Source organism: Phaethon aethereus (genome assembly GCF_964289735.1).
Source record: "Phaethon aethereus genome assembly, chromosome: 20".
Lineage (NCBI taxonomy): Eukaryota > Metazoa > Chordata > Aves > Phaethontiformes > Phaethontidae > Phaethon > Phaethon aethereus.
This window is the reverse complement of record NC_138596.1, coordinates 1255604-1283286: the sequence shown is the minus strand read 5'-3', so window position 1 is coordinate 1283286 and position 27683 is coordinate 1255604. Positions and strand designations below refer to the sequence as shown.

The following is a 27683-nucleotide window of genomic DNA, read 5'->3' as shown; positions in this document are numbered from 1 at the left end:
GTGGCTGTACAAGGTGAACTTCGGGCTGTTCTTACACCCTCCCTTCCCATCCATCACTCAGCTGCTTTAGGTTGAGCAGTGATTACTTAGAAGTGAGTTGTGCAAACAAGGAGAGGAAGGGAAGGCTTCTCATGCAGACTGGTGAATTTATCCTCCACTCCCTTGAGATACAAGTGTGAAGGATGGTTGTGTGAATGCGGCAGCCCTGCATGCCCACTGGGAATTGGTGGGATCTTGGGATGATGTAGCCCACATCCTGCACCAGCCCATGAGGGCTCAGGGCTCTGGGAATTGTGGTTACAGGTGGGAACTGGAGCAACCTGAGCAAGCCAAGTACACGGGGAGAGAGCAGCTGGCACCAGCATGTGTTTAGCATCTGCCCATGGGAGTGCAAGTAGAGGAAGCTTGCAGAAAGGAGAGCACCCTGCTCCCCAGCCCACACCAAGGGAACAGAGCTAGGAAGTTCACAGCACCTGACATTGCTAAGAGGCCCTAAGGGAGGGCCGGGAGCCTGTCTGAGTGTGTGGGGTAAATGGCTGGTTTTGTCTCATCGAAAGGAGGTACTGTTGCTCCTGCCACAACTCCCAGCCCCCTCAGAGGGGGAGCAGCAAGAGGAATCGGTTCCTGAGAAGCAATTCAGGGTTTGAGGCAGTGAGGGAGAAGGTTTCCAGCAGCGTGAGATGGGCTGCCTGGGCAGTCCTGCTGCAGGTCGGAAGTCTCTGAGCCAGTTCTGAGCTGACTGCACAGCCACTCCTCCTGCTTTGCTCATACATAAGGCCTGCCTTGGCCACTGTCGTGGTTTAACCCCAGCGGCAGCTAAGCCCCACGCAGCTGCTCGCTCACTCCCCGCCATGGGATGGGGTAGAGAATCAGAAGGGTAAAAGTGAGGAACCTTGTGGGTTGAGATAAAGACAGTTTAATAAGTAAAGCAAAAGCCGCGCACACAAGCAAAGAAAAACAAAGAATTACTTCACCACGTCCCACTGGCAGGCAGGTGTTCCGCCATCTCCAGGGCTCCATCCTGCGTAACGGTGACTTGGGAAGACAAAACGCCATCAATCTGAACGTTCCCCCCTTCCTTCTTCCCCCAGCCTTGTATACTGAGCATGATGTCGTATGGTGTGGGATATCCCTTTGGGCAGTTGGGGTCAGCTGTCCCCGCTGTGTCCCCTCCCAGCTCCTTGTGCCCCACAGCCTCCTCGCTGGCAGGCTGGCATGAGAAGCTGGACAGTCCTTGACTGCTTATCAACAACAAAAAACATCAGTATGTTATCAACATTATTTTCATCCCAAATCCGAAACACAGCACTGTACCAGCTATCAGGAAGAAACGTAACTCTATCCCAGCCAAAACCAGCACAGCCACCCCAACCAGTTGGGGCTGTTGGGGAGCACAGGTGTTCTCAGGGGGGTTGGTACAGGCAGCATGAATGGGTCCCAGCTTTCCTTGCACTGCCACCAGCGAAGCCGAGAGGAGAGAAGAGGTTTGTGGGTTGGATCAGTCATGGGAGGACCCATGGGCCCCTTGCTGAGTTCAGACCCGCCCGATGGAGAGCAGATGCGGATGCTGTAAACCTCAGTCTGAGCAAGGATGAGGAGAGCTGAAATGGCTGCTGGGGAAGGAAAAGCAGAGGTCCTGCAGTGGTGTGGAGGGATTTGTGCTCCCAGGACGGAGAAAGGGGCACAAGTGTGGCTCACAGGGGTGTTCAGAGCCATTTTGACAACTTTTCCAGTTAATTCTACCTTTGTAAAGTTGCGAGCAGAAGTTGAAGGGAGGGAGGATTTACTTGCTGTCCATGCCAGCCCAGTTGAGCAATTCTTTTCCAGTGGTGGCTTTTGCCTCATTTCAGATACAGATTGCCTCTTTCTTATCTCCACCTTCTAGATCCCTCCTCTAGCACTGACACATCCCACACTCCTTCCAGCTGGCCTGACTGTTCCCAGCTCTCTGCGCTGTGGAGCATAAGGTGCTTAGAAGCTGAAATCTCAGAAGTATGAGGATTGAGAAAGCCCTGGGAAGTAAAGCAAGTCCATTCATTCCCACAGGGATTCTGCACATCCCCCAGGCACCCTTTCCCTCCTCCCCAGGAAACTTTGGGGATGAATTGTTGGATGAATTTAAATTTTTTACTTAACTCATTTTGTTTGTGGCAAACTGTAGACCTCTATGACTTTTTGTCTCAAAACTCTGTAGAAAATGTTTTAGCATTTTCAGAATGCAAAATTAGTTTTTGAAAGTAAGCAGTTTTGCTTTCAGAGGTGGACATTTCTGTAGTAGAACAGAAGGGGAGTCTTTTGGAAATGGGATGAAAATCAACAGGATTTTTCTGAGAAAGAATCACAAATGCGAGACCTTTCAGAGTCACTGAATGCACTGAGTACACAAGATGTTGTGGTGACAGAGAGAGTAGCTTGAGATGAAGAACCATGGAGACCTTGATGTGGTCATCACTGCATGATGGATGGAGATGGGGAGAACCCAGAAAAGACTATTGAGGAGTGAAGGGGAATCGGACAAAGGGGAGAGCTAGAAAAAAGACAACACACCTTTATGGCAATAAAATAGCTGAGAATATAACAGGAGGAAGGTGAAGCAGCTCAGTGAAACAAAATAAGCTGAGAAGGAAATGTGAGCATGTAGTGAAACAGGAGAGAAAAATGAATGTGAGAAATGTGCTGCCTGGAGAGTGATGTATGGGAGGGATCTGCTTCCCAGTGAGGTGCCCAGTAACCAAGCTTAGGGGCACAGTTGTTCTGGTGGCTACTTGGAAACCTGCTTCTAGGGGAATTGCGGAGTTTGTGTACTTGTCTGGGAGCAGGGAAGAGTCCTGGAACTGCAGACTGAAGGATGGACTGCTCTACCACTGGTTTCTCTGGCCAAGGTGACTGCAGGCAGAGATGGCAGAAGGGAATGCATGTGCCTGCTTATGTTTAAATGGCACATAGAGACCTGAAAGTGTCCCAGGGAACTGTGGTGTGACATCTCTAAATTTCAGACTTTCTGAAGCACCTGAGATGTACAGCACGTTCTGTTCTCCCAACTCTGTTGTAGGGGAGGGGGCTCCAGCAAAGCAATGGGGCAAAGAACAGGGGTGGTGGCTTTGTAACCTGCCCTGGCTGCAGCACCAGAGCTTTCGGACCCTGCCAGGAACCTGTCAGCAACATTCAGGAGGCTCTTTGAAGTGTGACTTCTTTCATTAGATTAATCAAATCTTAATTTTGACACTTGAAGGGGGTGTCAACCCAGGTAGTTTGAGACATTTCCATGTGAGCAGTCTAGGCTTCATAAGCAGCAAATCGGTGCATCTGTAACACAAGTCATCTGACATTTAAATACGTATCTGAGAGTGATGGTTTGCACCCATGTGGGGTCTTCTCCTTTCTGATAATTTCAAAAGGAATCTAAGCAATTAGATTACATTGTACCTTTTGTGGCATTTTGCCACAACTGACTATTTCACTACTGATAATTTCAACAGAAACAGCCAGTCCACGTTAATTCCCCCAGTCCTGAAATTCCTTAGTGTGCCACTCAGCTGCCAAAACATTCCCTTTTTTTCACAAGCACAGTTACTTAAGTACAGTATTTCCAAACTAACTTCCTCACTACAGCAAAAACACAGGAGTAACATCACAAGAAAATACAGTAAGTTAAATTAAGTAATGCATTGAGCACAGCTCCTCCAGATGGAGCTGGCTCCATTGTTTCAGAGGGCTGTAGGTTCTGTGGGAAAGGCACAGCAGGGTGTTTAACCTTATGGTGTACAAGTGTAGCTTATAGAAATCACTCATGGTCTCTTTTATATTTTTCCTCACAGCTTCCTGTAGCCATCTGATGAATTCTGGGGTTTGCTACCCAAGATGAGATAGACATCTTACAGATTATAGCCAAGTCAGGCTTGTGCTTTCTTGTATTTTGGTTCTTCCATCTTGGATGCTGGTGCTTTTGCTTATGTGCAATAGATTTCTTAAATTTCATTGATGCAGAATATGTTTTTCCCTTCAAATGTAGATACAGATTTCTGGTATATTGTAGCAATAGACCATGCTCTGTGTGTGTGCCAGGCATTTATACACCAAGTTGTTTATAATCAAATGCTTGCATTTGTCCATTCTGCTGTTACAAAACAAAATGCCACAGCATAAATCGTGGCAGTGTGCTGGTATATCTGGAGGTATAGAAGCAAACTGCAATGTTAACGTATTTCAGCCACTGTAGTTTGATATTACAGCTGTCAACTCATGCATTCAACTAATGCTGTTTAAACGAGCAACTGCAAACATTTGCTATTAGGTTAATTCAGTGGAAAAAACGCACTTTCAACACACTTGTTAGAACTGAACTAAGCATATCTTTCAGCTCATGAGGGAGCTCTGCACCCAGCTCTTTCCTGACTCCAGCTCATCCATATTACTCTGGCAACACGGCTCTCCTGCTCTGCTCTCAGCCTTCTGGCACAGCTCTGATTTCTGTGCTTCCTCCCCTCCACCTCTGCTTACCCCAGCGACTTGCTGCTGCCGAGCCCAGTGGCACTCACCATTCCCCAGTCTCTTGTTGACAGCCACAAAGAAAACAGGCTGAGTTCCCCTATGGCAATTCTCCGTGCCCCAACTTCGGAGCAACAGGATTTTTCACAACCCAATGCTCCTTGTCTTACTCAGGAAAGGCAACAGAGACCGGAATTTGGCAGAACTGAATAAAATTAATTCACCATGCTTTGCTTTCAGACTTAAAAAGAACAAGGGTGTGCTTCAAGCAGCCTGCAGCAGGCATGAGCTAGTAAACCCCAGTCAGTGTGTAGCCTCTCAAATCGTCGTGCAGCTTCACTGAGATCCCCCCCAAACACACATCGGCAGGTGCTTCGCTTTAGTGCACGAGCTGTCCCTCTGCTATCCCGGGCCTTCTCCTGGCAGTAAAGTGAAGCACATGGAAAAACACCTGACCCCAGCCCAGGAAGCAGTGACGTGCCCTAGCACTTTCCCAAATCACAGCCCGAGCCTGGTGCTCCTTAGAGGGAGCCGCTGTGATGTGCACACGTGGGCTGAGGTGACAAGGACCGGGCCCTAAGGCACTGCCCTACTGCTGTACAAACTGAAGTATGCACGTGTGCTGCTTCCCTGCATACTCTGTATAATTCTTCTGAACTGATTTCTCCCAAACAGAGCCTTACACCTGTGGAGCTTGTGGAATCCAGTTCCAGTTTTATAACAATCTCCTGGAGCACATGCAGTCCCATGCAGGTAAGCTGGGCACTTCAACTCGCTTAAAGCGGAGAATTAAATTCTGCGCTGATGCCTGATGTTGACCCCGTTGTGTGTCAATAGAGCTTTCTGTGCTCACGGTTTCCAAAGCCCCAGTAATTTCACCTGCAGCAAAAAAGATACTCAAAGGCTGGAGCACACAGCAGTGACTGCAACAATGCAAGGCTCAGGGCATATCATAAATATTTTCCCTAGGAAGAGAGGAAACACGCAGTGCTAGCACAGAGCACATTAAACTACTTGTTCCCTTTATCCAAAGGTATCTAGGGAATGCTTATTGCATAAGCATTAATGGGTCACTCCTACAGCAGATTAAATACCTCCTCCTGCAAAAAGGGTGGTTCTGATTGAAGCAAACAAAGCAAAAATGCTTGCAGGGCAGCAGAGCCTTTGCCCGCACAAGTCCTTTTCTGTGCTTGTGTCTCCTGGAGTTCTGCAAAGGACTGAAATGTGTTCTCAGAAGAAGGATTTGCCATTTCAGCAGTTGTGTTCATTTCCTTCTCAGCTATCTACAAAAGAAAATCCTGAGGAGTAGTTCCACTACTTTGTTTCTAAGGCACCTTTTTGTTTTCTATCTCAATACATGAGAGACGATTTTAAAATTTCAAAGCCAAAGCTGTTTCAAAGACAGCATTCAGAATATTAAAAAAAAATGGAAACGGGATTTTTTTTGTATTAGCAGAATTTTATTCTTTTTTTCTCCTCTTGAGTGAAAATTCAAGTGAATTAACACAGGTTTACGAATTAATTCGCCTTTGACAGACCTGTGTTCTCCAACAGACAGCTGCTCTGTTGAGATAATACATGTTCAGTGCTTGCATTTTCCCTCACTTTTACAGGTAAGCCCTGAGGAGTGTGGCACAGAAGGACAAGTGTCTTGAGGAAAAGCGTGTTTTCCGTTCTAGTAACAGTAATTCTAACCAAAGTTCTTGTCTTGTTCTGTGTTTTAATTTTAGTCCTGATTTTAATATTGTCCCTTGAGTACTTCATCCATGTGGTTGCTCAGTTCCAGTTCAGTTCTCATTGGCAAATCTTAGTGCAGGCTTTGTGTGTTGTTCAGCAGGTACTTTATTTATCAACTTTGTAATGTTATAAATAGGCATTTAGGGTGATTTGTTGTAAGATGGTATGAATTTTGTGGATGTTATGTTCTGTTAGAGCATAAGCTGATTAATGTGGAGTAACTGAACTTTACAGCGAGGATCGGTGAAGCTCCGCTCAGGGTAGTGGCTGCTGTCACTCCATGGTGTTGGGGTCTGTTCTTGCTGGTTGTCGATGGCGATTTCTCCTTGCCTCCAAGCTGCATCCTGACTGTCCTGTTCCTTGTTCTGCTCTCTGGTACTGAAATGCAGCATTTTGAGTTACAGCTGTTGGTGATACTGAGTAGAGGAGCTGCAAAGGAGGGACCAAGGCTAAGGTGTCAAAGAGGAGAATGGTAATTCGCTGGCAAGTTGTGAGCTATTGAAAATTTTAAGCTAGTGCTGTCTGCAGCTTCTTCCTTCTCTCTTCTTTGCAAATGACCCGTGGCCTCTGGGCTTGTTCACCTAGGTTGCTTTGGACACAGAACAGGGCTGGAGGGAGCAGGCATCTGTGATCTGACTCATGTAATGTCAGCAGAGATATATTAATGGATAAATCCCTTCTCCCCAACTCAGGATTAATTCCTGTTAAACTCTGTATTTTCTCATCTGTCCCTGCTCTGTTTGTAAGTCACTGTCTTCTGCTTGGCTGCTTCCCCCTGAATGTCTCTCTGGTACAGTGACAGCAAGCTTCTCCGTGTCTTCTTCAAGTGCTTTCTCCAGGCGTCACCGAGGCTGCACCCTGTGAAAGCAGCTGCCCTCTGCTGTGGTGTCTCTGTGCACGGTGCTTGCCAGTCCTGTGTTCATGCCTCTTCCTCTGGAAGGAACAGCAGCCTTTCCTCCAGATCTGTGCAGCTGGAGGCGAGCGGCGTGGTGTTTGCTACTGTGGGATGAGGGCAAAACAAAGTGAAGAGCTGTGAAAGCTATAGACGGCTTTGGAGGGTGTCTGGTTCTGGATATTGTACTTAAGCAGAGCAACAGTGGAGATTACACAGGGCTTGCAGTTACTTTGGTTGCAGTTTGTTGCCTTTTAGCCTCTCGGAGCTTGGGGGTTTCCATATTCAAGAAACAGCATTGGCACAACATCTCTGAAGTCTGCGGGTGCAGAGACCTTGCAGTAGTCAGCAGAATTGGTGGCACAGGATCCACATACTAGGGATACTGGCATAGTAGCAGTTTATACCAGTTCATATGCCTGGCTCAAGGAATGTTACAATATGGGGATGCAGAGATACAAGAACCCTGTATGAGTCAAATACTCCCTCAGTTTATGTGTTCAGGAGTCCAGTTTGGCTTATTGTGTCTGATGCTAAGGGCTAATCTCTTCCAACTAAGTGTGATGCATCCACTGAGCCCTTCTCACAAGTGACTGAAGACAGGGAACGTGCTGCTGGCCTCAAGGAGCAAAAGCAGGGACATATTGGCTCTTGAGTCATTCAGAGGGCTGAGCCTGGAGGCTAGAAGGTAATAAGGAGAGATTATAGCTCCGTAAAGCAGCTACACAATGAGAAGAAGCAATTAGAATGTAAATTGGACACTGAAAGGCAGAAATAGAACAGCAGAACACCAAGCAAAGGAATTTGTTCTGTAATTACACTGTACAATATAGAGCTATGACTCCCTTTAGAGTGCTTTGTTCAGGTCGAGTGCTACCATACAATGCCTTTCCTACAATCTGGAGCTAAAAAAATATAAGGATGACTAGGCTGAACCTGGATTAAAGGATTGGAGGCATGAAGAGAAATTAAAGAACCATGATCTGTGTAGTTCACAGACTGCCTGATAAGGAAGATGAGGCTGAAATGCACAAATCTCATTAATGCCATATTGAATACAGGCAGATATTTGTACATAATAAATCCCCTATTATTATCAAATGGATGAAAGAGTTGGGGGGAGGTAATATAGAGGGTTTGTCCCCCCACCCGCCCCGCACCAAGACAAGGAGGGCCTGAACCATGAACAAAGTTAGTAGGCAACAATCCAGCATTTTCCTTTGCCTACCCACAGATGTTTGGAGTTGAGGATGCTGGTGGCATTAGCTCAAGAGCAATTAGTCTAGGCAAATGCTGGGGGAAAAGTGATGTGTCATATCTGATCACTGGCATCCACTGGAAGCGCCTCCTGCTCTTCACATTTCTTCCACACCTGCAAAGACCAACCTCTGGCTGCAGTCCTGAGCATGGCAGTGTTCCCCAGGTACCACCTGCGACCAGTGAATTCCCTGGGCACATACAGTCCTCGAGACAGTCCCAGACTCTATGCTGCTTCTGTCATATCCTGGATTTCTCTTAGGTGTTGATCTAGTCTGTGGCCAGTGCAGTGCCGGGACCTAATAATAACTCTGCAGTCTGTGGCTGTTCATCAGCAAAGTTTGTGAATGTCCCAGCAGTTAACATGCAGAGCTGCTCAAATTTGGGAGGACTTGCTCGTGAGGAAGAGGGTACTGGAGTTTCATCACATCGTTGCTTGTCTCTAGATCCTTGCTGGTCTAACAACTTTGCCCTCTCCTGTTTGTTCTGAGGGGTAGCCCACTGCTCTGCCCAGCACCATATCAACTTGGGCTGCAGAGCAAAGTCCCTGTTTGTACCTTAATAGGGCATTCCTCTTATTCATGCTCTGCTGTTGGGAGCGCTGGGGCAGGATTCATTTCACTGCATGCTGGTGTGCGTAGGCTATAGGTGCTGCCACCTGAGCTGGTCACTGTGGACTCCCTTTATAATCAGTGGAGAAGAAGTCATTGGACTCCAGGTGAGTTCAGAGCATGATGGATCTTACACTACAAGAGGCATCTAGTTCTCCCTGGGTGAATGAGTCATACTCTTAAGCCCATTTTGTACCACTGAGTGTAAAAGGAGCCCCAAGGGGCCACTTTGAAGAGAGGCATGTCTAACAGAGATGTTCAAAATTAGGTGAGGTGAGCCCAGCTGTGATGAGTGAAGGACCTGTTTTGTCATCTTTGTTTTTAATTCCATCCTGTTCAGCTTGGTCATCAGTCTCTCCATCTTTCTCCTTCCTCTTCCACCTCTCTTCATTGTGCATTTTATTGTTGCTTCACAGCCTATTTCAGAGCACAATTTCATAGTGAAGCATACTAAGAACTAGAAAATTTCTGCTAGAGGCTGAGGAGAAGTCTTGAGGCACAGGAGAGGAAAGAACATGGATATGATACAGAATTTACTGATCTTGACTACACTTCCTTGAAAGACCCCATCAAGATTGGCAGCCAAAATATTTAGCCCAATTACATATACAGAAATGGGAGCATGAACACAAAGACCCATAGGGCAGTTGGTATCTTTGCAGCCATAAGGAGGAACAGTCTTTGGTCGCACTCCAGAAACTTGTTTTTTTTCTTTTTGTTTCCAGTCTGAGGCAGCAGTGAGCAGCCCAAGAGGAGATTGGCCCTCTCCCTACAGTGGGAGGAAACCAATATGAAGACTGTAATAACGTCTTTAGATACAGAGGAGTTGAGCATAGCTTGGAAAACAAAGTACTTAATGGTAAAGAAAAAGGAAGCCACCTGCGGTGCAGAAAGAGGCAGTAAGGCAAAAGAAGGATAAAAGTTTGTTACAACTGCTTTCATGTAGAAAGCAAGCAAATTGCACAAGTCAGGCTGAACAAGGAACATCTCCTGGTGTGCAGCTTCAGTTGATTGGGAGACATTTCTTAAGGTGTGCTGCTGATGGCATCAATGTCACTGATGCACAGGAAAAGCCGTTGTCATTTCAGCCACACTTTGGGAGGTGATAGGTTGCAAGTCCAAAGATGGTTTTCAAGGTTTCTGACGGTAGTGTGCCATCTCGCTGAAAACTGCTTAAAAGCTACAGAGAATGTCATAGGTTGTTGTCACCGTAGTTAAGGGATCCATAAGTAAATGCTAAGCAGATGAATACTGTTTCCCCTTTGTATTTTAAGCATTATTATCTTGTGCTTCTAACACCTCCCTGTCTCTTGCCCCACAGCTGACAACGAGAACAATATTGCCTCTAGCCAGCCCAGATCACCTCTAGCTGTTGTTGAAGAAAAGTGGAAACCACAGCTCCAAAGAAATAACGCCAACAATAGTATGTAGCAGTGTTTGCTCTTCTGTCCCAGGCTTACCTGTGCACTTTGAATAAGTGACTATCAGAGAGGGTGCAGCAGTGATGGGCATTGCACGAGGCCCTTGTCCTTGCCTAACTGCACTTGATTTCATCTGTACTTCATGTACTACCTTGCAGAGCAGAGCACCCTTTCCCATTACAGGAGCGCTCATATGCAAAAAGTACTGGGAACCCTGGGGAGGTGGTAGGTAAGGTTTGTAAGGAAGATCCATTTGGCAACTCCTGAAAAAAGTTAACTTCTGATCCAAGGTCAGACTTCCTGTCTGGTGTTAAAAAATTAATCCAGTCATCATGGTGTGACATAGGCATGACGTGTCACTCCCTGTGCTGGCAGACAGCCAGTGTCTGTCATTAATCCCAAGCTAGTCCTGCGAGCTTGTGCTTCACTACAGGAAAAGGTAAAATACAGCCCTGTGGGAAATCAGTTCCAAAGCACTTGAGCTGAGCAGCCTGGGGGAAGGGTGATACAAAAACGTGGTGCTTTTGTGTTCTGTTATTACCAAAAATTACATTCACTTTGTCCAAAATCAGCCACAAAATGTGGCTGGAGTTCAGAGGAATAAATGGAAATTTGGGCTTCAGCACTGTTTGAGGTGGTGGAGGAAGTTGTATGCTTCACTGAACTCTCTTAAAATAACTCCTCTTAAATAACTGTCTCAGAGAAAAGGCTGAAATCACAAGAATGGAAAGACGCCCAGCATTATAACTTATCTAGGCAGTTCCTCAGTAAACACCACAGAGATGGCATTGGTTGAGGCACTGGATTGTGAATAGATAGTGTGTGTTCTGTGTCAGTCCCTACATCAGGGAAAGCATGCAGATAAGCTCCTTGCTGCTGTAAGCAAGACCAAGGCCTGTCCCTGGAGTTTCCTCTGTCCAGAAACCCCTGGGGAAAGAAATCCAGGGTTGGAGATGTCTCTGCCATCATCTGGGTATGTTCCACCTCTTTGGCTCTCAGAATTGTTTTGTGACTTCTCCCTCTCTCCTGCTGCAGAGGAGCAGTTCTCATCTGGTGCTTTCTCTCCCTCCTTGTATTTCACTGCAGCATCCACAAGTGGTTCTGTAGGGAACAGCGCGATCCCAGAGAAGGAGCGGCAGAACATTGCCGAGAGGCTCCTGAGGGTGATGTGCACTGACCTTGGGGCTCTGAGCGTGGTGAGCGGCAAGGAATTCATCAAGCTAGCACAGACCCTGGTGGATAGTGGAGCTCGCTATGGTGCCTTCTCTGTCACCGAGATCCTTGGCAATTTCAACACACTGGCTCTGAAGCATTTGCCTCGGATGTACAACCAAGTGAAGGTGAAAGTCACCTGCGCCCTGGGCAGCAACGCATGCCTTGGCATCGGTGTCACTTGCCACTCACAGAGCATTGGCCCCGATTCTTGCTACATCCTGACAGCTTATCAGGTGGAAGGCAACCACATCAAGAGTTACGTCCTGGGAATTAAGGGCGTAGACATTCGAGATAATGGTGATTTTATCCACCACTGGGTACAGAACGTGCTCTCAGAGTTTGTGATGTCGGAGATCAGGACAGTGTACGTCACAGACTGCAAAGTCAATTCCTCTGCATTCTCCAAGGCAGGCATGTGCTTGCGTTGTTCAGCCTGTGCCTTGAACTCGGTAGTGCAGAGTGTGCTGAACAAGCGAACACTACAGGCTCGCAATATGCACGAAGTGATCGAGCTCTTGAATGTCTGTGAAGATCTGGCAGGATCCACGGGCCTCTCAAAGGAGACCTTTGGCTCCCTGGAAGAGACCTCTCCCCCACCCTGCTGGAACTCGGTCACCGACTCCCTTCTGCTCGTCCACGAGCGCTATGAGCAGATCTGCGAGTTCTACAGCAGGGCCAAGAAGATGAACCTCATTCAAAACCTGAACAAACACCTGCTCAGCAACCTGGCAGCCATTTTGGCTCCAGTGAAACAGGCAGTGATCGAGTTGAGCAACGAGAGCCGGCCCACCTTGCAGCTGGTACTGCCCACCTACGTCAAACTGGAGAAACTGTTCACTTCCAAAGCTAACGATGCTGGCGTAGTCAGCAAACTCTGCCACCTCTTCTTGGAGGCGCTGAAGGAGAACTTCAAAGTTCATTCGGCACACAAGGTAGCCATGATCTTAGACCCTCAGCAGAAGTTGCGTCCTGTCCCACCATACCAGCATGAAGAGATCATTGGCAAGGTCTGTGAGTTGATCAATGAGGTGAAAGAGTCCTGGGCAGAAGAAACAGAATTTGAACCTTCAACCAAGAAGCCTCGGGCAGCAGGGGAAGCCACAGCAGCTCAGGAAGAAGATTGGTTTGGGAAAAATGAAGTCTATGATTATTTGCAAGAACCTCTCTTCCAGGCGACCCCTGACCTGTTTCAGTACTGGTCGTGTGTTACCCAAAAGCATACAAAACTAGCCAAGCTAGCCTTTTGGCTCTTAGCAGTGCCTGCTGTTGGTGCCAGAAGCGAATGTGTAAATATGTGTGAGCAGGCTCTCTTAATCAAAAGGAGACGGCTACTCAGTCCAGAAGACATGAACAAACTCATGTTTTTGAAGTCCAACATGCTTTAAGACTGTCTTTTAATTAAAACAAAACTTTAAAACACTGTTCCAAACAAAGAAAAAGAATTTTAAGTTCTAAACACTGTGGACCTCATTATGAATGCCCCTGGAAACCAAGTGCTTTTTTATATATATATAAAAATATAAATATATATAAAATTAAGTTTGAAAGGAAAGCTGAGCACGTGAGAGAGACAGCCCTCTGCCAGGAACGTGCTCCTTTCCATAGATAGTGTGTGGACTTGACAGACTTTCTAATGTTTTCAAGTGGGCAGACCAATGGGAGGCTGATGTTCTAAAGTCTTCAGGCAGCTGAGATCTAAAGTGACTTGAAGTTTCTTTTGTTTCTCCTCCACCCCACCTTTCCTCTTGTCCCCTGGGCCATCTTGCCATGGATAATCAGACTACATTGAACAGACCAGTTCTGCACTGGACTTTGCTCCTTTGAATAACTGTACACCTTGAGGGCATTTGTCTGCAGCCTTCTTGACATATGGTGCATGTTATCAGGGCAGCTGTGTTTTATGAACACCAGTATCTTTAGAAATCAGGAAGGGAGACTTTAAGGGTTTTTTTTTTATTTTATTTTTAACTTTTCTCATACACATTTTTTCCAAAAAACAAAAATTACTTTTCTATCTCCACTCCCAGTTTTGAGTTTAACATGTTAGCTAGTGATTATAAGCTTGATTTAAAACGAAGATAAATGGTTCATGGCAAAAAATGTCTGTAATTGTTACGTTTCTTGGATTTTTTTTTGTTTTCTGAATTCCCAGTGTTAATTAGCTTCTCTGTGAATTTTGTACACCAGGGGTTCTCAAACTTGTTCTTGAGTAGCCCATTTGCAATTAAATAATATCCTTATGGGAACCACAGCAGCTGCTTATATGTAAAAGCTAGAAACCAGGAAAAGCAAGCAAGTGGTGACAGCACAGATGCCTGTGGGCCACCAGCAAGCTTGCTAGGGTCTGCCAGCTGCCATTGACAACCCTTGTACCTAAACTTTTTGTAAAGAAGTTTCTCAATACACACACTCAAAGTAACCTTCACAAGGCCAAGGACAAACCAAGGTGTATGATTTTTCAGGGGAACAAAGATCATCAGTTTTGTCAAACTAGGGTTTGAAGGAAGCTTAGAGAAGTGCATGGGCTCAAAGATCCTTCTGAATGTAAGTGCTCCTGATTGAGTGCAAAGAATATCCTCCCATTTTATTTGGAATGGTTTCCTCTAGTAGCACGAATGTCTTTTTAATGCCTACAGTGCATTACACTACTTGTTATGTTGCTGAATCGTTCTGGCTGGGAAGGCCACGGACCCTTAAACATTCACACTTACTGGCTCACCCCAAATGCAATTGGAGATCATCATAATGCAAAAACATCTCAGTCACTCTGCTGTCCACCAAGGCCAGTGCTTTGCTATGTCCGGTGCCCGTAGCCACAGCTCATACGCTGCTGGATGGGATCTCTGCAGGCTGTCGGGTTTGGTGCCTCTTGGACAATTCCCAATTGCTGGTGCCAAACTGTTAATTTTTCATCACTGCAACTTGTGTCCTGGAGGCAAATTGAAGCAAATTCTCATTTTTGAAGTAGTCTTTTCTGCTTCCAGTTGTGTGCTCTGGAGCTGTTGGTCACAGGGGCAGCAGAGCAGCATTGGAGGTTTGGGAGGATGGACTCTCAGCTTGGAGCAGGCAGGCTGGAGGTTGAAGCCCTTCAACAGCGCAGGGGTGTCTTCTGATTGCTGAAAACGCAGTGGTGAGACTGGGAGCCCTCAATGAAGTGCTGCTGTTAAACAGATATTAAACCAAGATTCTACCTGCCCATCTTTGATTGTAATAGAAGTTGCAAGTCCCAAGACATGAGAAGTGGCAAACCCAGTCTCTCGGGCTTTGTTTGCAGATGCCTTGAAGCTGACAGGCACTAACTGACAGCTTCACTGCCATGGGGCTCAGACAGGGGAACAGTTTGCATGCTAAAGACCATCCCTAGGTCATCCCCAGGTCACCGAGGATAGCTCTTGCACCCAGCCGTCTTGCCCTTTTCAGCCTGGAAACAGGACCTGCTGTAAGCTTGAGTCAAGCGTTTGGGTTCACCTCTCAGCACTGTTACTGGCATCAGGGCAAAACTAGTCTCCTAAATGTAAGTTTGCATATGGGTATCTTAAAAAAAGAGAGTCTGCAACCCCACTGACAACCAGAAAGGTAGCAGCACTTGAAGATGAGCTGCCAAGGTAGATGCACTTGGACATCTTATTTCTCTGGCAGTGGCTGTTGCAAATGGAGGTGTTGGTTGTAGGGCCAACTTTTCTTCTTGCTGGTTTTATTCTCTCCTGTACAAATCCTGCTGGCCCAGCCACCAGTTGGGCCCGTGGTAACACATCTGTTTGCGCTTGGAGTGCGAAGAAACCTGTAACAAACAATAACTAAGTCTCAAAATACAAACAAACAAACCCAAGTGAGATGTGTGCCGATTACAAAGTGTTTGTGCTGTGCTGCTGTTCCCACTGAAAAGCACAAGGTATCCTGCAGCAAGAAAACTTGGCTGGAGAGTGAATCCAAAGCAAGATTAGCTTTTGAGGCTGCAGAGTGTGTACCGTGCAGCTCAGCTCATGGGCAGAACTGGGGACAGGATTTGTAGTTCTTTTTCCTAATGGCACGTTACACCTTTTTGCTCAGTTCACCTGAGAGCTCTTTGATGTTCAGGCAAAAGTGCAAAACGCTTGCATTCCTTCAAAAAGTAAGTTCCAAACCCTAACACTCCTTTGCTAAGGGATGGGATGATAACTTCTGTGGGATTTGCCAACTCAGGCTCATCGTGTTGTCTGTCTGCAAGGCATTAAGGGTGGGGAAGTGGACATAGCAGGGTTAGCCCAGGTTTAAAGCCCTGGAATTGAGAATGAGGTGACATTGCAGTCATTTGTGCAACCGTTTGATGCCAGGCTGTGCACAGCAGTGAGCTGGACCATGGCTACGCAGCCAGGTCATGCAAACAGAAAGGCCACAGCCACCCTTAACTCCCAGCCCACCTCCCCTTCCCCTTCTTACAGTGTGGTTTTAGCATCAGATCTGGAGCTTTCTTGCTGTGATGACCAAAGAGAGGGATCAGCCCTCTCAGGCCCTCTCCCTCATCCAAGTAACTGTCCCCTCCAAGGCAGCTTTGGTTGTAGTTGCACTAATGATGGATGTTGAGCAAACGTGCAGCATTGTCTGGTAGATGAGGTTCTCCCAAAGATTTAAAAACTCAGCTTAGCAGCTGAAAAAGCAAAATAAAACCTAAAGCCCTAAAATGGAGCGATCTGGCAAGTCGGTGAGAAGAGGAGCTGGTTGGCCAGCCCCCATCTCTAGTGAGTCAGTGGAAGAAGCTGCAGCTTTCCATGAGACTTAAATGTGGTTACAGGGTGCTGTGCTCAGAGAAGCTATTCACACTGTGTCTGCTCAGAGGCTGACTTTTGTCTAATGTACTTATGCTTCATTAAAAGAAGAGAAGCACATCTGGAGCACACATATCTACCCTAATTGCCAAGCTTTTGCTCCCATTTCTCCTTCCCTCTTCAAGGCTTGGATTTGCATTCTAGGGAGCATAGATACTTTAGCAAGGTCTGAATTTTGGAAGCACTTAATTTGTGAGGTTACTCCAATCCAAACTATTCTGCGATTCTATTCTATGGTTGGCTCAGTGGTATGGGGCAGCACTTGTGCTGTAAGGAGCACTGTCCATCCTGAGGTGAGAGACAGGAGAGAAGAAGGTCTCTTACTTTGGCCAGAGCTGTCGTGTGTTTCTGTTTCCTTTGAGCTGAGAGGAGAAGTCCTCAGAATTGGGATCATCCTCTGGTAGGTCATGTTGGGAATTTGCCTTCTGCTTGTTCGTTTCCTTTACTTGCACTTGAGAAGTGTGTTGGGATACAGAAATGGTGTGTATCCTCCAGGCATTCATTTGTTTCTGCTGCTTACTCTGTGCCTGGCCTTGCAGACTTCTCTTTCTGACTTAACAGTTTGCTTCGGGAGGAGTTATGATCTTCAGATGGGGAGCAGGCGCCAACAGCAGGTGAACTGTAAAAGTGAAGGGCCTTCCAGTCCTGTCTGAAGATCTTTGTTACTAGAAAACTGAGAAAGTGGGATACAAAGGCAGAGCTTTTCCAAACAGAAGGTTGTTTCTGTGTGAGTGTGGCAGCCAGGGGGTCAGGGAAGGACATGGAGCCCAGATTTGTATCCTGTCTCAGTCTCTTCTCCCCATGTCTCTAGCAGCGCACAGTAGTTGTGTTCTGACTTGCAAGATTGGCTCGGTATCTTGTGCCTGGGTCGGTTTCAGATGGAAGTAAACTTTTCTTTTTGTCAAAGCTGTATGTCTGTTATAAGGAAACTGATTTGGTTGTGTTTCAACTTGTGCAATCTGGAAAACTTTCTGTGAAAGCTGACTTGTGGACTCAGGTTTTGTCCAATTCGGTTCTCTGTTAAATTTTCGGTGAAACCAGTTTAACTTTGAGATAAATTGGTTTAAGCATCCACATGAACCACCCACACTGGTTTAACTGCGCTTGCTGGGTGTTCTCCCCTGCTGATCAGAGAATACGTCCAGAAGCAGCTCAGGGAGTCATGACCCTTACATGAATTTTGCAGATGAAGTTGTGGCAGATGATACTCTCAAAGCTTGGGAATAACTGAAAATAGAGGGGGGACACTTCTGAAAGTTGCTTGAGCTCTAAATTGTGGTATCTGAGTTAATACAGTATTCAGTGACATGTCTCAGGTTGGTTCATTTGTTTTTCTCAAACTGCTTGCAATACATGGAAGGTTTAGCATGAGAAGAAATTATCATATATGTTTATATTGGTGGATGAGTCCACTCAGCCTTACCCAGTCTGGGGGACCGTTTCCACCTTCTGGATCCCACAGTAGGCAAGCCAGGACATAGCATAGCACAGGAGCAGGGTGACTGAGACATTGTACTACTCCGAGAATGCTGTGTGTATTTCTAGACAGCACCAAGTTACTGATAAATGAACAGACAGTAAAAGAGCAGCCGAAAAGTTATTCAAAGGCTGGGAGTGCTGCTGTGCGCTGAGGACAGGCTCAGATCTCTGCATCTCTCTGGCTAAAGGAGGTGGAGAGGAGCTCCTGTGAGCATTCAGAGGGAGCACACGCAGGAGGGCACAAGTTATTCCCCATGGAATACTTAGGAGTAATGGGGTGAAAATGAACAAAAAGACACTAAAGGCAGATTCTGGGAAACCTCGTCAGGGAGGAGAAATCCATTCATCTGGGAGGAGTCTGCTGTGGGAATGTTTTTTGAGCCCTATCATTTAAAACAAGGCTGTACAGCTATGTGGAGTACACTCCATAAGGCACCAGGCTGCTTTGGACCTTGCCAACAGAAGAGAGACTGGAGGTAGAGATGGGAAATGGTAGCCTGTGTGTGGAGTCCAGCCCTGCCCAATAGGTCCAGGGGGGTTCACAGAGCATCTTCCTCCTCATCCTCCCACTCACCACTGGCACCAAACCCTTCCCAGCACTCCAGTATATACATTAACCAGGTTCTGTAAAGGAGGGAGGTAGCTGCCCGGCAGGAGGGGCAGAGGAGGAAACACCAGTTGAGGTGCAAATGTCCTGTCAACCTTTATACTGCCAAGGCGAAAGAATCAGGGTGGGGAGAGTGTTAAATGTTCTGCTGCTTCTGCTGTGCGTTTTCTGTGCTACACCATTATCTTGAATCTGTGGGATCCGTCAGGAATGCCCGGCAACATTGGCTGAGACTCAAGGTCTTGTGTCAGATACTTCTGAAGGTGTCGCCCCGTAGCAATAAGAACTCCCTTTTTACAGTGCATGGGACCTGTTCCCACACCACGGGTTATCATCTTCCTGGGGCCGCTGGAAATGTCACTGAACAAAACAACCTAATAAAAGTACGGAGAGGTAAACCCAAGCACAGCTCCAAGATGGATGCCTCATTAGTACTGTGGGATAGTTTGCTTATGCTAGGCCAGAAATGGTAAACCAATGAGAGTGTATTGCCCTGAAATTTAATTTTATATATTGAATGTTTGGGGGATTTCTGTTAAATTTTGGGTTTTGTTTGGCTGATTAGTTGGGTTTGTTAATACTACTCCTGTTAGAGTCCTTTGTTTTATAACTTGACGGAAGAGTTTTGCTCACGTTAGACAACGGTGTATCCAGTAGACCCTTTAGGGTTTAATGATCCGTAGGCAGCTGAGTTTAAATTTTTTAGAATAGCTTCTGAAATGAGTCACATAAGTGGCTCATTGATACAGAACATCAACCACTGACTGAAAGGATTTTCATCCTTCCCATGGTTCTAGTGTCACTGGCAGTGGTCAGTGTGTCTTGGTACCCGGGTGAGCAGCGCGGCCTTAACAATAGGAGTATTTTCCAGTGGAGTTGATGAGTACAGGCATGTCAAACCCTTGCTTTTTACAACCAAAGTTCCTTAAAAAGACACTTCCAGCCTCATCAGCCTTGAATGCTTCTTTTCAGTCTTCTGGGGGTTCTTGTGGCGGTCTCTGCAATGTGTATGGGTAGGGTGTTGTTTTTTTTCCAGTGGGCTAGGGGGTGGGAGGAGGGAATTTTTTTTTTTCTTGCTATCTATGGAGAAGGACCTTTCCGCTCAAGGAAGGAGGCATGGATTCTGGAAGGAGCAACAGTCTTAAGAGCTGTTTTCCACGGTCCCTTTAAACTTATTGGGACTTTAATTTTTTTTATTATTATTATTTAAAAGGAAAACTGATAACAGATGAACTGAAACATTCGTGACAGGTGACTAGCCAAGGCTGTAAGTACAGGAGGAACGCACATCGTCCTGACCATGCGGATTCTGGTCCACGCCGTAGCTAGAAAGTGTCATGCCGACAAACCAAACCATCAGGAAGTCCTTGTTTGCAGCCAGTCTGAAAAGAGAAGCTGTTCCTCGTTCGTATGTTTGTTTTTCAAAACCTCCTGTTGGGAGCTGAATTCTTGTTGTTTCATCAAGCAAACAATTAATGTTCTCCTTTCCCTCCTCACCCTCCTGCCCCTCAGTAACTTGTGTGCATTCCCCTCCTTTCTGTAGATGCAGATGTTCTAGGCAATACCACAGATGCACCTGCGTGTGTCTCTACCTGCGAGTGCAAGAATCTCATGTCATCTTAAAAAATACAAAAAAATATACAAAAAATATACAAAAAATATCTTTTTTAGGCCAGAGTTTTCTACAGGTATTAATGAATATTTTTCTTAATCCTTATAAGTTTTATGTGTTTAATATTTCTTAATACCGGTAGCATTAATTTATACTTTTGTAGCAACACAATATTTTTATAAACCGCCACCGCTGGCTTTGTCTTCATAATGGGGAAAAGTGCGGGCAGCTGGCCCCGCACTGTACCATGTACTGTATTTAAAAGGTTATCTAATGTCACACTTGCTGTGTTAATAAACAAAACAAAATCTGTTTGAAGTCTCATGTATTGTTGGTGTGGATCGAATGACTCAATAGAGAGCAATATTGCACGGGGTTGAGTTGCTGATTTTCATTGTGATATATGAACGCTTGAGGCCAACTCAAGTTCTTCTGATTTTTTTCTTTTTAGGATTTTGTTTTGTTTTGTTTTGTTTTTTTACAGCTAAATAAATTCAGTGCTGTTTGAAACTTAGACTGACGTCAAATGAAAAGGATTATTAAAGAAAAAAAAAAATCAAGATGTTTAAATGTTGCTGTTTTTACAAGTCTGTTGCTGTCTGAATGGAAATATTCCACAAGAGAGGAGGAATAGTTCCACTTAGCTTCCAAACAAGCTGAGCACTCCAGGCCAGAGCTCGGTTATTTGGAGAAATCTTAGAGACATGTTTCTGCAACATTCTTTTCAGAGTTGATGCCAAGGCAGAAGACAAACTGTAACTGTAAGAAAGCATCCGTTGCTTGAGGATTTTCATGTCAGTGTTGTATTTATGGTTTTACAATAAAACAACCTTTAGGAAAAAAAAAAATGTCTGCGGTTTTCTATTTTTCAAGCACATGAATGGGACATCACCCAGTGTCAAGTGTCTTCTTGTGAAGAGGGAGAATATCCATTAAAGTGACCTAGATCTCAGCGGCGGTCTCTCTGATGGACCTTATCAGCCATAAAACTCTGCAGTGGACTTCTCTCTGCATCCCTTGTGCAATCCAAAGCTCCCTAAAGCATTTTCCAGAGCATCTTCTGTCTCACGCCTGGTTGCCAGTGCAGTGAACCTGCTCCTCTGTCACCAGCGAGACGTTCGTATGCAGCAGAAAGTGAATCGGGTCTACTTGGCCAACCGGAGGGGTTGTTTGGTGTGTTGTAGTGCAGCCGTTGTGTTCACACCAGCAGGACAGATTCCCATTGGCTTTTGTGCTGCTTAAAGCAGTGCAAGCTGGTGCTGGGCAAGGTACTCGTAACTCACACGTTCCATGTTTCTGACCAGCGTGGTCAGAGATGTTCACTTGTATCAGCAGACCCACCTGTGAACTTGCTTTCACCTCTGCAGAAAAGAGGCTTTCGGGCATGGAGCAGGCACTGAGCGAGCTCTCTCCTTTCCACAAGACAAGGCCCTTGGCCGCTCTTGATAATGATAGCCAAAATATGAAAGGCCACAGAAATCTTTGCTTAGAGGTTGTGTCAGTCTTGACCGGCATCAAAGTGTCTCAGGGCCACAAGGATGCGCTGGTGAGTGGGGGCTCGCGTGCAGGAACGCAGCCTTGCTGATGCTGTTTGGAGCTCCAAGACCCACCTCCAAACAGACCAGAAACAACCGGGGAATTGTCCCAGGTGGAACAAGTACATAGACCAGGGTTCAAAGGAGAAGGACACCAGGCCTGCCGCTGGAAAATCTAAGGTACATTGGTCCATCACCCTTCCTGTATCCTTATATTTGACCTGTTTTGATATCCTTTGGGGTTTTCTAGCCTTGTCTCTCATACCCCTCAAAAAAAAAAAAAAAAAGCAAAAAATAACTCTGCTTGAGATTAGGAAATTTTTAGTGAATTTGTTAGTTGGGAAAAAACAAAACCCAAAGACATGGGATAATGACAGGTCGGGCAGTTGGATAAAGTCTTGGCTAGTAGTGAAGTGTGAAGATAAGCCACAATAGTAAATACAACTATGAGAACAAAATAGTAAGAATGGCTGTAGCTTTGCAGCAGATGTGATGCAAAATTTCAGCAAACAGATGAGATGCCCTCACAACCTAACTCGATAGGAGGTAGGATTTGTTTGAAAATCTAAATACATGAAGTGGATAATATATCACCAAAAGGCACAGAAGACTGGAGGACCGTGCTCCTTAGCATGCCAATGTCTCTCAGCACTAAACTACTTTTTGCTAGACCCATTTAAAGAGATAAATCAGATTGCATTGCAAATGGACACGTAAGAGGCTTAAACTAATCCTGTCTTATTTCCCTATTCTCTAATTTCTGTCTTAACAGCACACAACTACTTTAGCCTTAGTAATAAAGGAAATGGTAGCTTAGTTCAGGCTCTGCAGGAGGTATCTGGTAGTTTTCACTTATTTCAGAAGGACTGATGAACCTAGCAAAGCTAATTTAACTCACATCTCTAATCTGATCTGCAACAATTTGCCTGCCTTGGAGTTTTGTTCATCTTGAGATCCTGTATGTGAGAGCACAGCGAGGAGTGGGGAGCAGCAGCCCAGGTGTGTTGCACAACAGATGTAGCCATGTGCTGTGCGGGTAGAGCCTCTCTATTTGTGCGTGGGGGTGCGTGGGTGCGTGGGTGCGGTGGCCACACACCCCCTTGAACGTGTGGATGAACAGCACATCTTGACCCACTCTATGCGCTGGAATGTCTCTGTCCTGCTAGTTGCAACTTCTGCCTCTTGCTGCTTCTCCACCAGCCATCGCCACAAGGGCGGCTGCTCCCTAAGGAATGGGGTGCTGGGAGCCCAGGGGGTTCCCACTGCCCTGACTGGGACGGGCAGGGCAGGCCCAGAGCTCATTGCCAGGCTCAACCAGGAGTCCAGATCATCAAGCAAGCTCATGGTGATGACACAGGTCTGAGGTCAAGCTGGGAAGTCAATCTGCAGCCCGGGATCGGAATCCGGTGAGGGTAGCCAGCATCAGACACAGCCCAGCAATGGCTGGGCAGGTCCAAGGTGGTGGGACAGGGTGGAGGTCCCACTGAGAAGTGGAATCTGTGGGCAGAGTTCAGATCAGCCAGGCATGGGCATGTCTGCAGCTGAGCTGGAGATTTCCTACAGCATATCTCAGGACAGGGACTGGAGGTCCAGAGCGGAGCTGAAATGGGGCTCCTGGGCCATGGGCCAGGAATGCCCCAGGTGAGGCTGGTCAGGGCCCCTAAGACATACTATCACTCTTGGGTCCCTGAGAAGCTCAAGCTGTTGGGTTGGGCAATGCTCCTTGTCCAAGCTCCTGCTATCTGAAGTTCCTTGCTGGAGATCCTCTGTGGCTCCTGAAGCAGGACAGCATGGGCCAGCTGCAGAATTGCTTCTCCCATGCAAGAACACCCCACAAAACAGTGAAGAACAACAAACCATGAACACGAGATCAGGTTTTAAAAAAATGTAATAGTGAAATACTGACAGTGCAATAGCCAGATGTGAATGGCAAAGGCACAGCATTACCTGGGGTGCCGCCAGGGTGGGCAACGGCCTCTGCGCTGGCAGAGAGCTGCGCTGGCGTGTTCCCGCTCCCGGCTCCCGCTCTGTGAGGTAATGTGAAGGAGGAACCAGAAACCTCAGCAAAGCACAGAATTCACGGGGCACAGGCCTTGTGAGGGCAGCAGCTACCAGCCTCCTTGGAAAGCTCCTGGACTTGAGCATTTGCTCTTGCTGGCTCTTGGCACAGGGTAACTGCCAGAGTCCTGCTAACTGTACAGGGCAGGCTCTGTCTGCAGAGATGATGTGTTTCCCCAGGGTATGCAGCCAGGCAGAATTTAGCCCTTTAATATAGAGCATCTAGGCACAAAGCACAGGAGAATCTAGACCAGTTTTCGCCAGCTTTGCAGCCTAGTTTCCATGTGTTAGCTTCATTTCTGATCACAGTGACAGAAAGTGGTACCTGTGGTCTTGCCGTAAGACACAGATTTTTACAGCCAACGGTCTACCCAGGGTATGGCTGGAACACAGGGGCTACCAAAGCAGGATCTTATTCACGTCCTGACCTGAGTTGACAGCAACCAGAGTTGTTGTCAAAGTGATTTGGTCCCCAGGATAGTCCCTCTGCTTCCCAACTAGGAAGCATAGGAATTCCAACTATGGAATTCCTCTATGAGGAACTGGCTGATGCACAGAATCACAGAATCACTAGGTTGGAAAGGACCTTCAAGATCATCAAGTCCAACCATTAATCCAGCGCCACCATATTCCCTAAAGTGCCACATCCACACGTTTTTTGAACACTTCCAGGGATGTCGACTCCACCACCTCCCTGGGCAGCCTGTTCCAATGCCTGACCACCCTCTCAGTGAAGAAATTTTTCCTAATATCCAATCTAAACCTCCCCTGGCGCAACTTGAGGCCATTTCCTCTTGTCCTATCACTAGTTACTTGGGAGAAGAGGCCAACACCCTCGTCACCACAACCCCCTTTCAGGTAGTTGTAGAGAGCGATAAGGTCTCCTCCCAGCCTCCTCTTCTCCAGACTAAACAACCCCAGTTCCCTCAGCCGCTCCTCATAAGACTTGTGCTCCAGACCCCTCACCAGCTTCGTTACCCTTCTCTGGACACGCTCCATGGCTCGGTAGGCTCGATGAAACCCACAGGTATGGTAAGGGCATGGTGGGCAGCTAAAACCCATGCTGCCCTGCCTGCTGCCAGAGAGAAGGAAGACGGTGTATGTCCCTGGGCCAGGGTTTCACCACCCTCAGTGTCAAAAATTTCTTCCTTATGTATCTGGTCTGAATCTACCCTCTTTTAGTTTAAAACCGTCACCCCCTGTCCTATCGCTACAGGCCCTGCTAAGAAGTCTGTCCCCATCTTTCTTCTAAGCCCCTTTCAGCCCTGGCAGCTGCACTAAGATCTCCCCGGAGCCTTCTCTGCTCCAGGCTGAGCCCCCCCAGCTCTCCCAGCCTGTCCTCCCAGCAGAGCTGTTCCAGCCCTCGGAGCGTTGCTGGGGCCTCCTCTGGCCCCGCTCCAGCAGGTCCATGTCTCTCCTGTGCCGAGGGCTCTGGAGCTGGACACAGCACTGCAGGGGGGTCTCCCCAGAGTGGGGCAGAGGGGCAGAATCCCCTCCCTCACCCTGCTGGCCACGCTGCTTTGAGGGCAGCCCAGGACACAGTTGGCTTCTGGGTTGCGAGCGCACATTGCCGGCTCATGTCCAGCTTTTCATCCCCCAGTGCCCCCAAGTCCTTCTCGGCAGGGCTGCTCTCCATCTCTTCAACCCCCTGTGCTGATAGCGGGAGTTGCCCTGACCCAGGTGGAGGACCCTGCACTTGGCCTTGTTGAACCTCATGAGGTTCACATGGGCCCGTTCCTTGAGCCTGTCCAGGTCCCTCTGTATGGCATATCCCATCCCTCAGGCGTGTCAACCGCACCACTCAGCTTGGTGTCATCTGCAATGACATCTACCCATCAAATCCGTATCTCTCCAATTTAGAGAGAAAGTTGTTGTGGAGAACGGTGTCAGAGGCCTTACAGAAGTCCAGGTAGATGACATTGGTAGCTCTTCCCTTGTCCACTGATGTGGTCACCCCATCATAGAAGGCCACTAGGTTGGTCAGGCAGGACTTGCCCGTGGTGAGGCCATGCTGGCTCTCTCGATTCACCTCCCTGCCCTCCATGTGCCTTAGCAGAGCTTCTAGAAGGATCTGCTCCATGATCTTCCCAGGCACAGAGGTGAGGCTGGCAGGTTGGTGGTTCCCAGGGTCCTCCTTGTTACCCTTTTTAAAAATGGGTGCAGTGTTTCCCTTTTTCTAGCTTCCAGGGACGTCACCTGACTGCCAGGACTTTCCAAATGTCATGGAGAGGGACTTGGCAACTGCATCAGCCAATTCCCTCAGGACTCTGGGATGCATCTCGTCAGGTCCCATAGACTTGAGTATGTTCAGGTTTCTCAGGTGGTCTCGAACCTGATCTTCTCTAACAGTGGGAGGGACTTTGCTCCTCCAGTCCCCATCTTGCAGGCCATCCCCTCGAGAGGTGTGGGAAGAGAAGTGAAGACTGCCAGTGGAGACTAAGGCAAAGAAGCCATTGAGTACCCCAGCCTTCTCCTCATCCATTGTTGCCAGTTTGCCAGTCTTGCTCACCAAGGGGGGTATGCTTTCGTTGACCTTCCTTTTCTGGCTGATGTACCTGTCAAAGCCCTTCTTATTATTCTTTGCATCCCTTGCCAAGCTCAGTTCCAGCTGCACCTTGGCTCTCCTGACTTCATCCCTGTACAACCCAGGCAGCGTCTCTGTACTCATCCCAGGATCCCTGTCCCTGCTTCCCCTGCCTGTGCAGTTCCTTCCTGCCCTTTAGTTTGCCCAGCAGGTCTCCACTCAGCCATGCTGGTCTCTTGCCTTCCTTTCCTGATTTCTTACACCTGGCGATCGAGAGCTCTTGTGCTCTGTGGAAAATGTCCTTAAAGATCTGCCAGCTCTTTTCTGTTCCCTTGTCCCTGAGGGCAGTTTCCCAGGGGGTCCTATTGACCAACTTCCTGAAGAGCTGGAAGTTTGCTTTCCTAAAATTCAGGGTCCTGACTTTACTCTTCACCTGCCCCATACCCCTGCATGATCACTGCAGGCGAGGCTGCCTCCAGTCTTGACGTCACCAATTAGCTCACTTGTGTTGGTGACCAACAGGTCCAGTATGGCATCCCCTCTGTCTATTACCTGGCTTAAGAAGCTATCCTCCATGCACTCCAGGAGTCTACTGGATTAGCTACAGCTCGCCGTGCTGCTTTTCCAGCAGATACTGTGGTGGTTGAAGTCCCCTAGCAGGATGAGAGCCTGTGAGCGTGATGCCTCCTGTATCTGGAGTAAGAAGTCTTCATCAATAGACTCCCCTGGATCCGGTGGCTTGTAGTAGACACCAACCATGAGGTTCCCTTTGTTGCCTCGGTCTCTGATTCTTACCCATAAGCTTTCAACCTGCTCATGGCTATTCCTCAGAGACAGCTCTTCGCACTCTATCCATTTCTTGACGTAGGGGTGATGTCTCTGCCCCTCCTTCCTCACCTGTCCCATCTGAACAGCCTGTAGCCATTGATAGCCACACTCCTGTTGTGGGATTTGTCCCACCAAGTTTCAGTAATGGCCATGCCTGACCTGAACTTGGCAACCTGGGATATTGAACTGGAGACCTCCAGAGAGACCTTCCATCACTTCTACGAATCCCTGTGGTAAGGACCTGGAAAACCTCTGTCAGGAAGGGCAAGAGTTGCCAAATCTCATGATAATTTAACAGAAGAAGGATTTCTTGGCATAGTTCTCACTGAAGGAGATAGATAGGATGGTCACCAACCTGGGATGCTGGAAATCTGGATGCAGTTATTAGTTTCCCTCAAAGATTTCCTGCAGCCTGGGAGAGGTTGCCTAATCCTTGTGCCCCAGTTCCCCATGCACAGGAGAGGAGTAGCACCTCTCTGCCATCCACAGATGAGTCGCTGCAGGGACCCTCTTTGCTAAACCTCCTGTTTAGTTCTTCAGGTACTAAAACTAAAAGATTGTGCCAAGCACTGAAAGGATCTTGCCTACAAGTGCTTTCCTCCCACATATCTGAG

At 47.2% G+C, this 27683-nt stretch overlaps 1 protein-coding gene across 1 annotated transcript in view; it reads left to right on the top strand.

Annotated features, from left to right (window-relative positions):
* ZNF618 (zinc finger protein 618) overlaps nucleotides 1-13006 on the top strand; it is a gene marked incomplete at both ends in the record, with an annotated part of 160473 nt that extends 147467 nt beyond the window's left edge. The window contains 3 exons of the mRNA XM_082009003.1: nucleotides 5164-5241; nucleotides 10307-10408; nucleotides 11493-13006. Coding sequence (XP_081865129.1) covers nucleotides 5164-5241; nucleotides 10307-10408; nucleotides 11493-13006 — 1694 coding nt within the window. The remainder of the gene's footprint in view (nucleotides 1-5163; nucleotides 5242-10306; nucleotides 10409-11492) is intronic.
* Between the last annotated feature and the right edge of the window lie 14677 nt (nucleotides 13007-27683).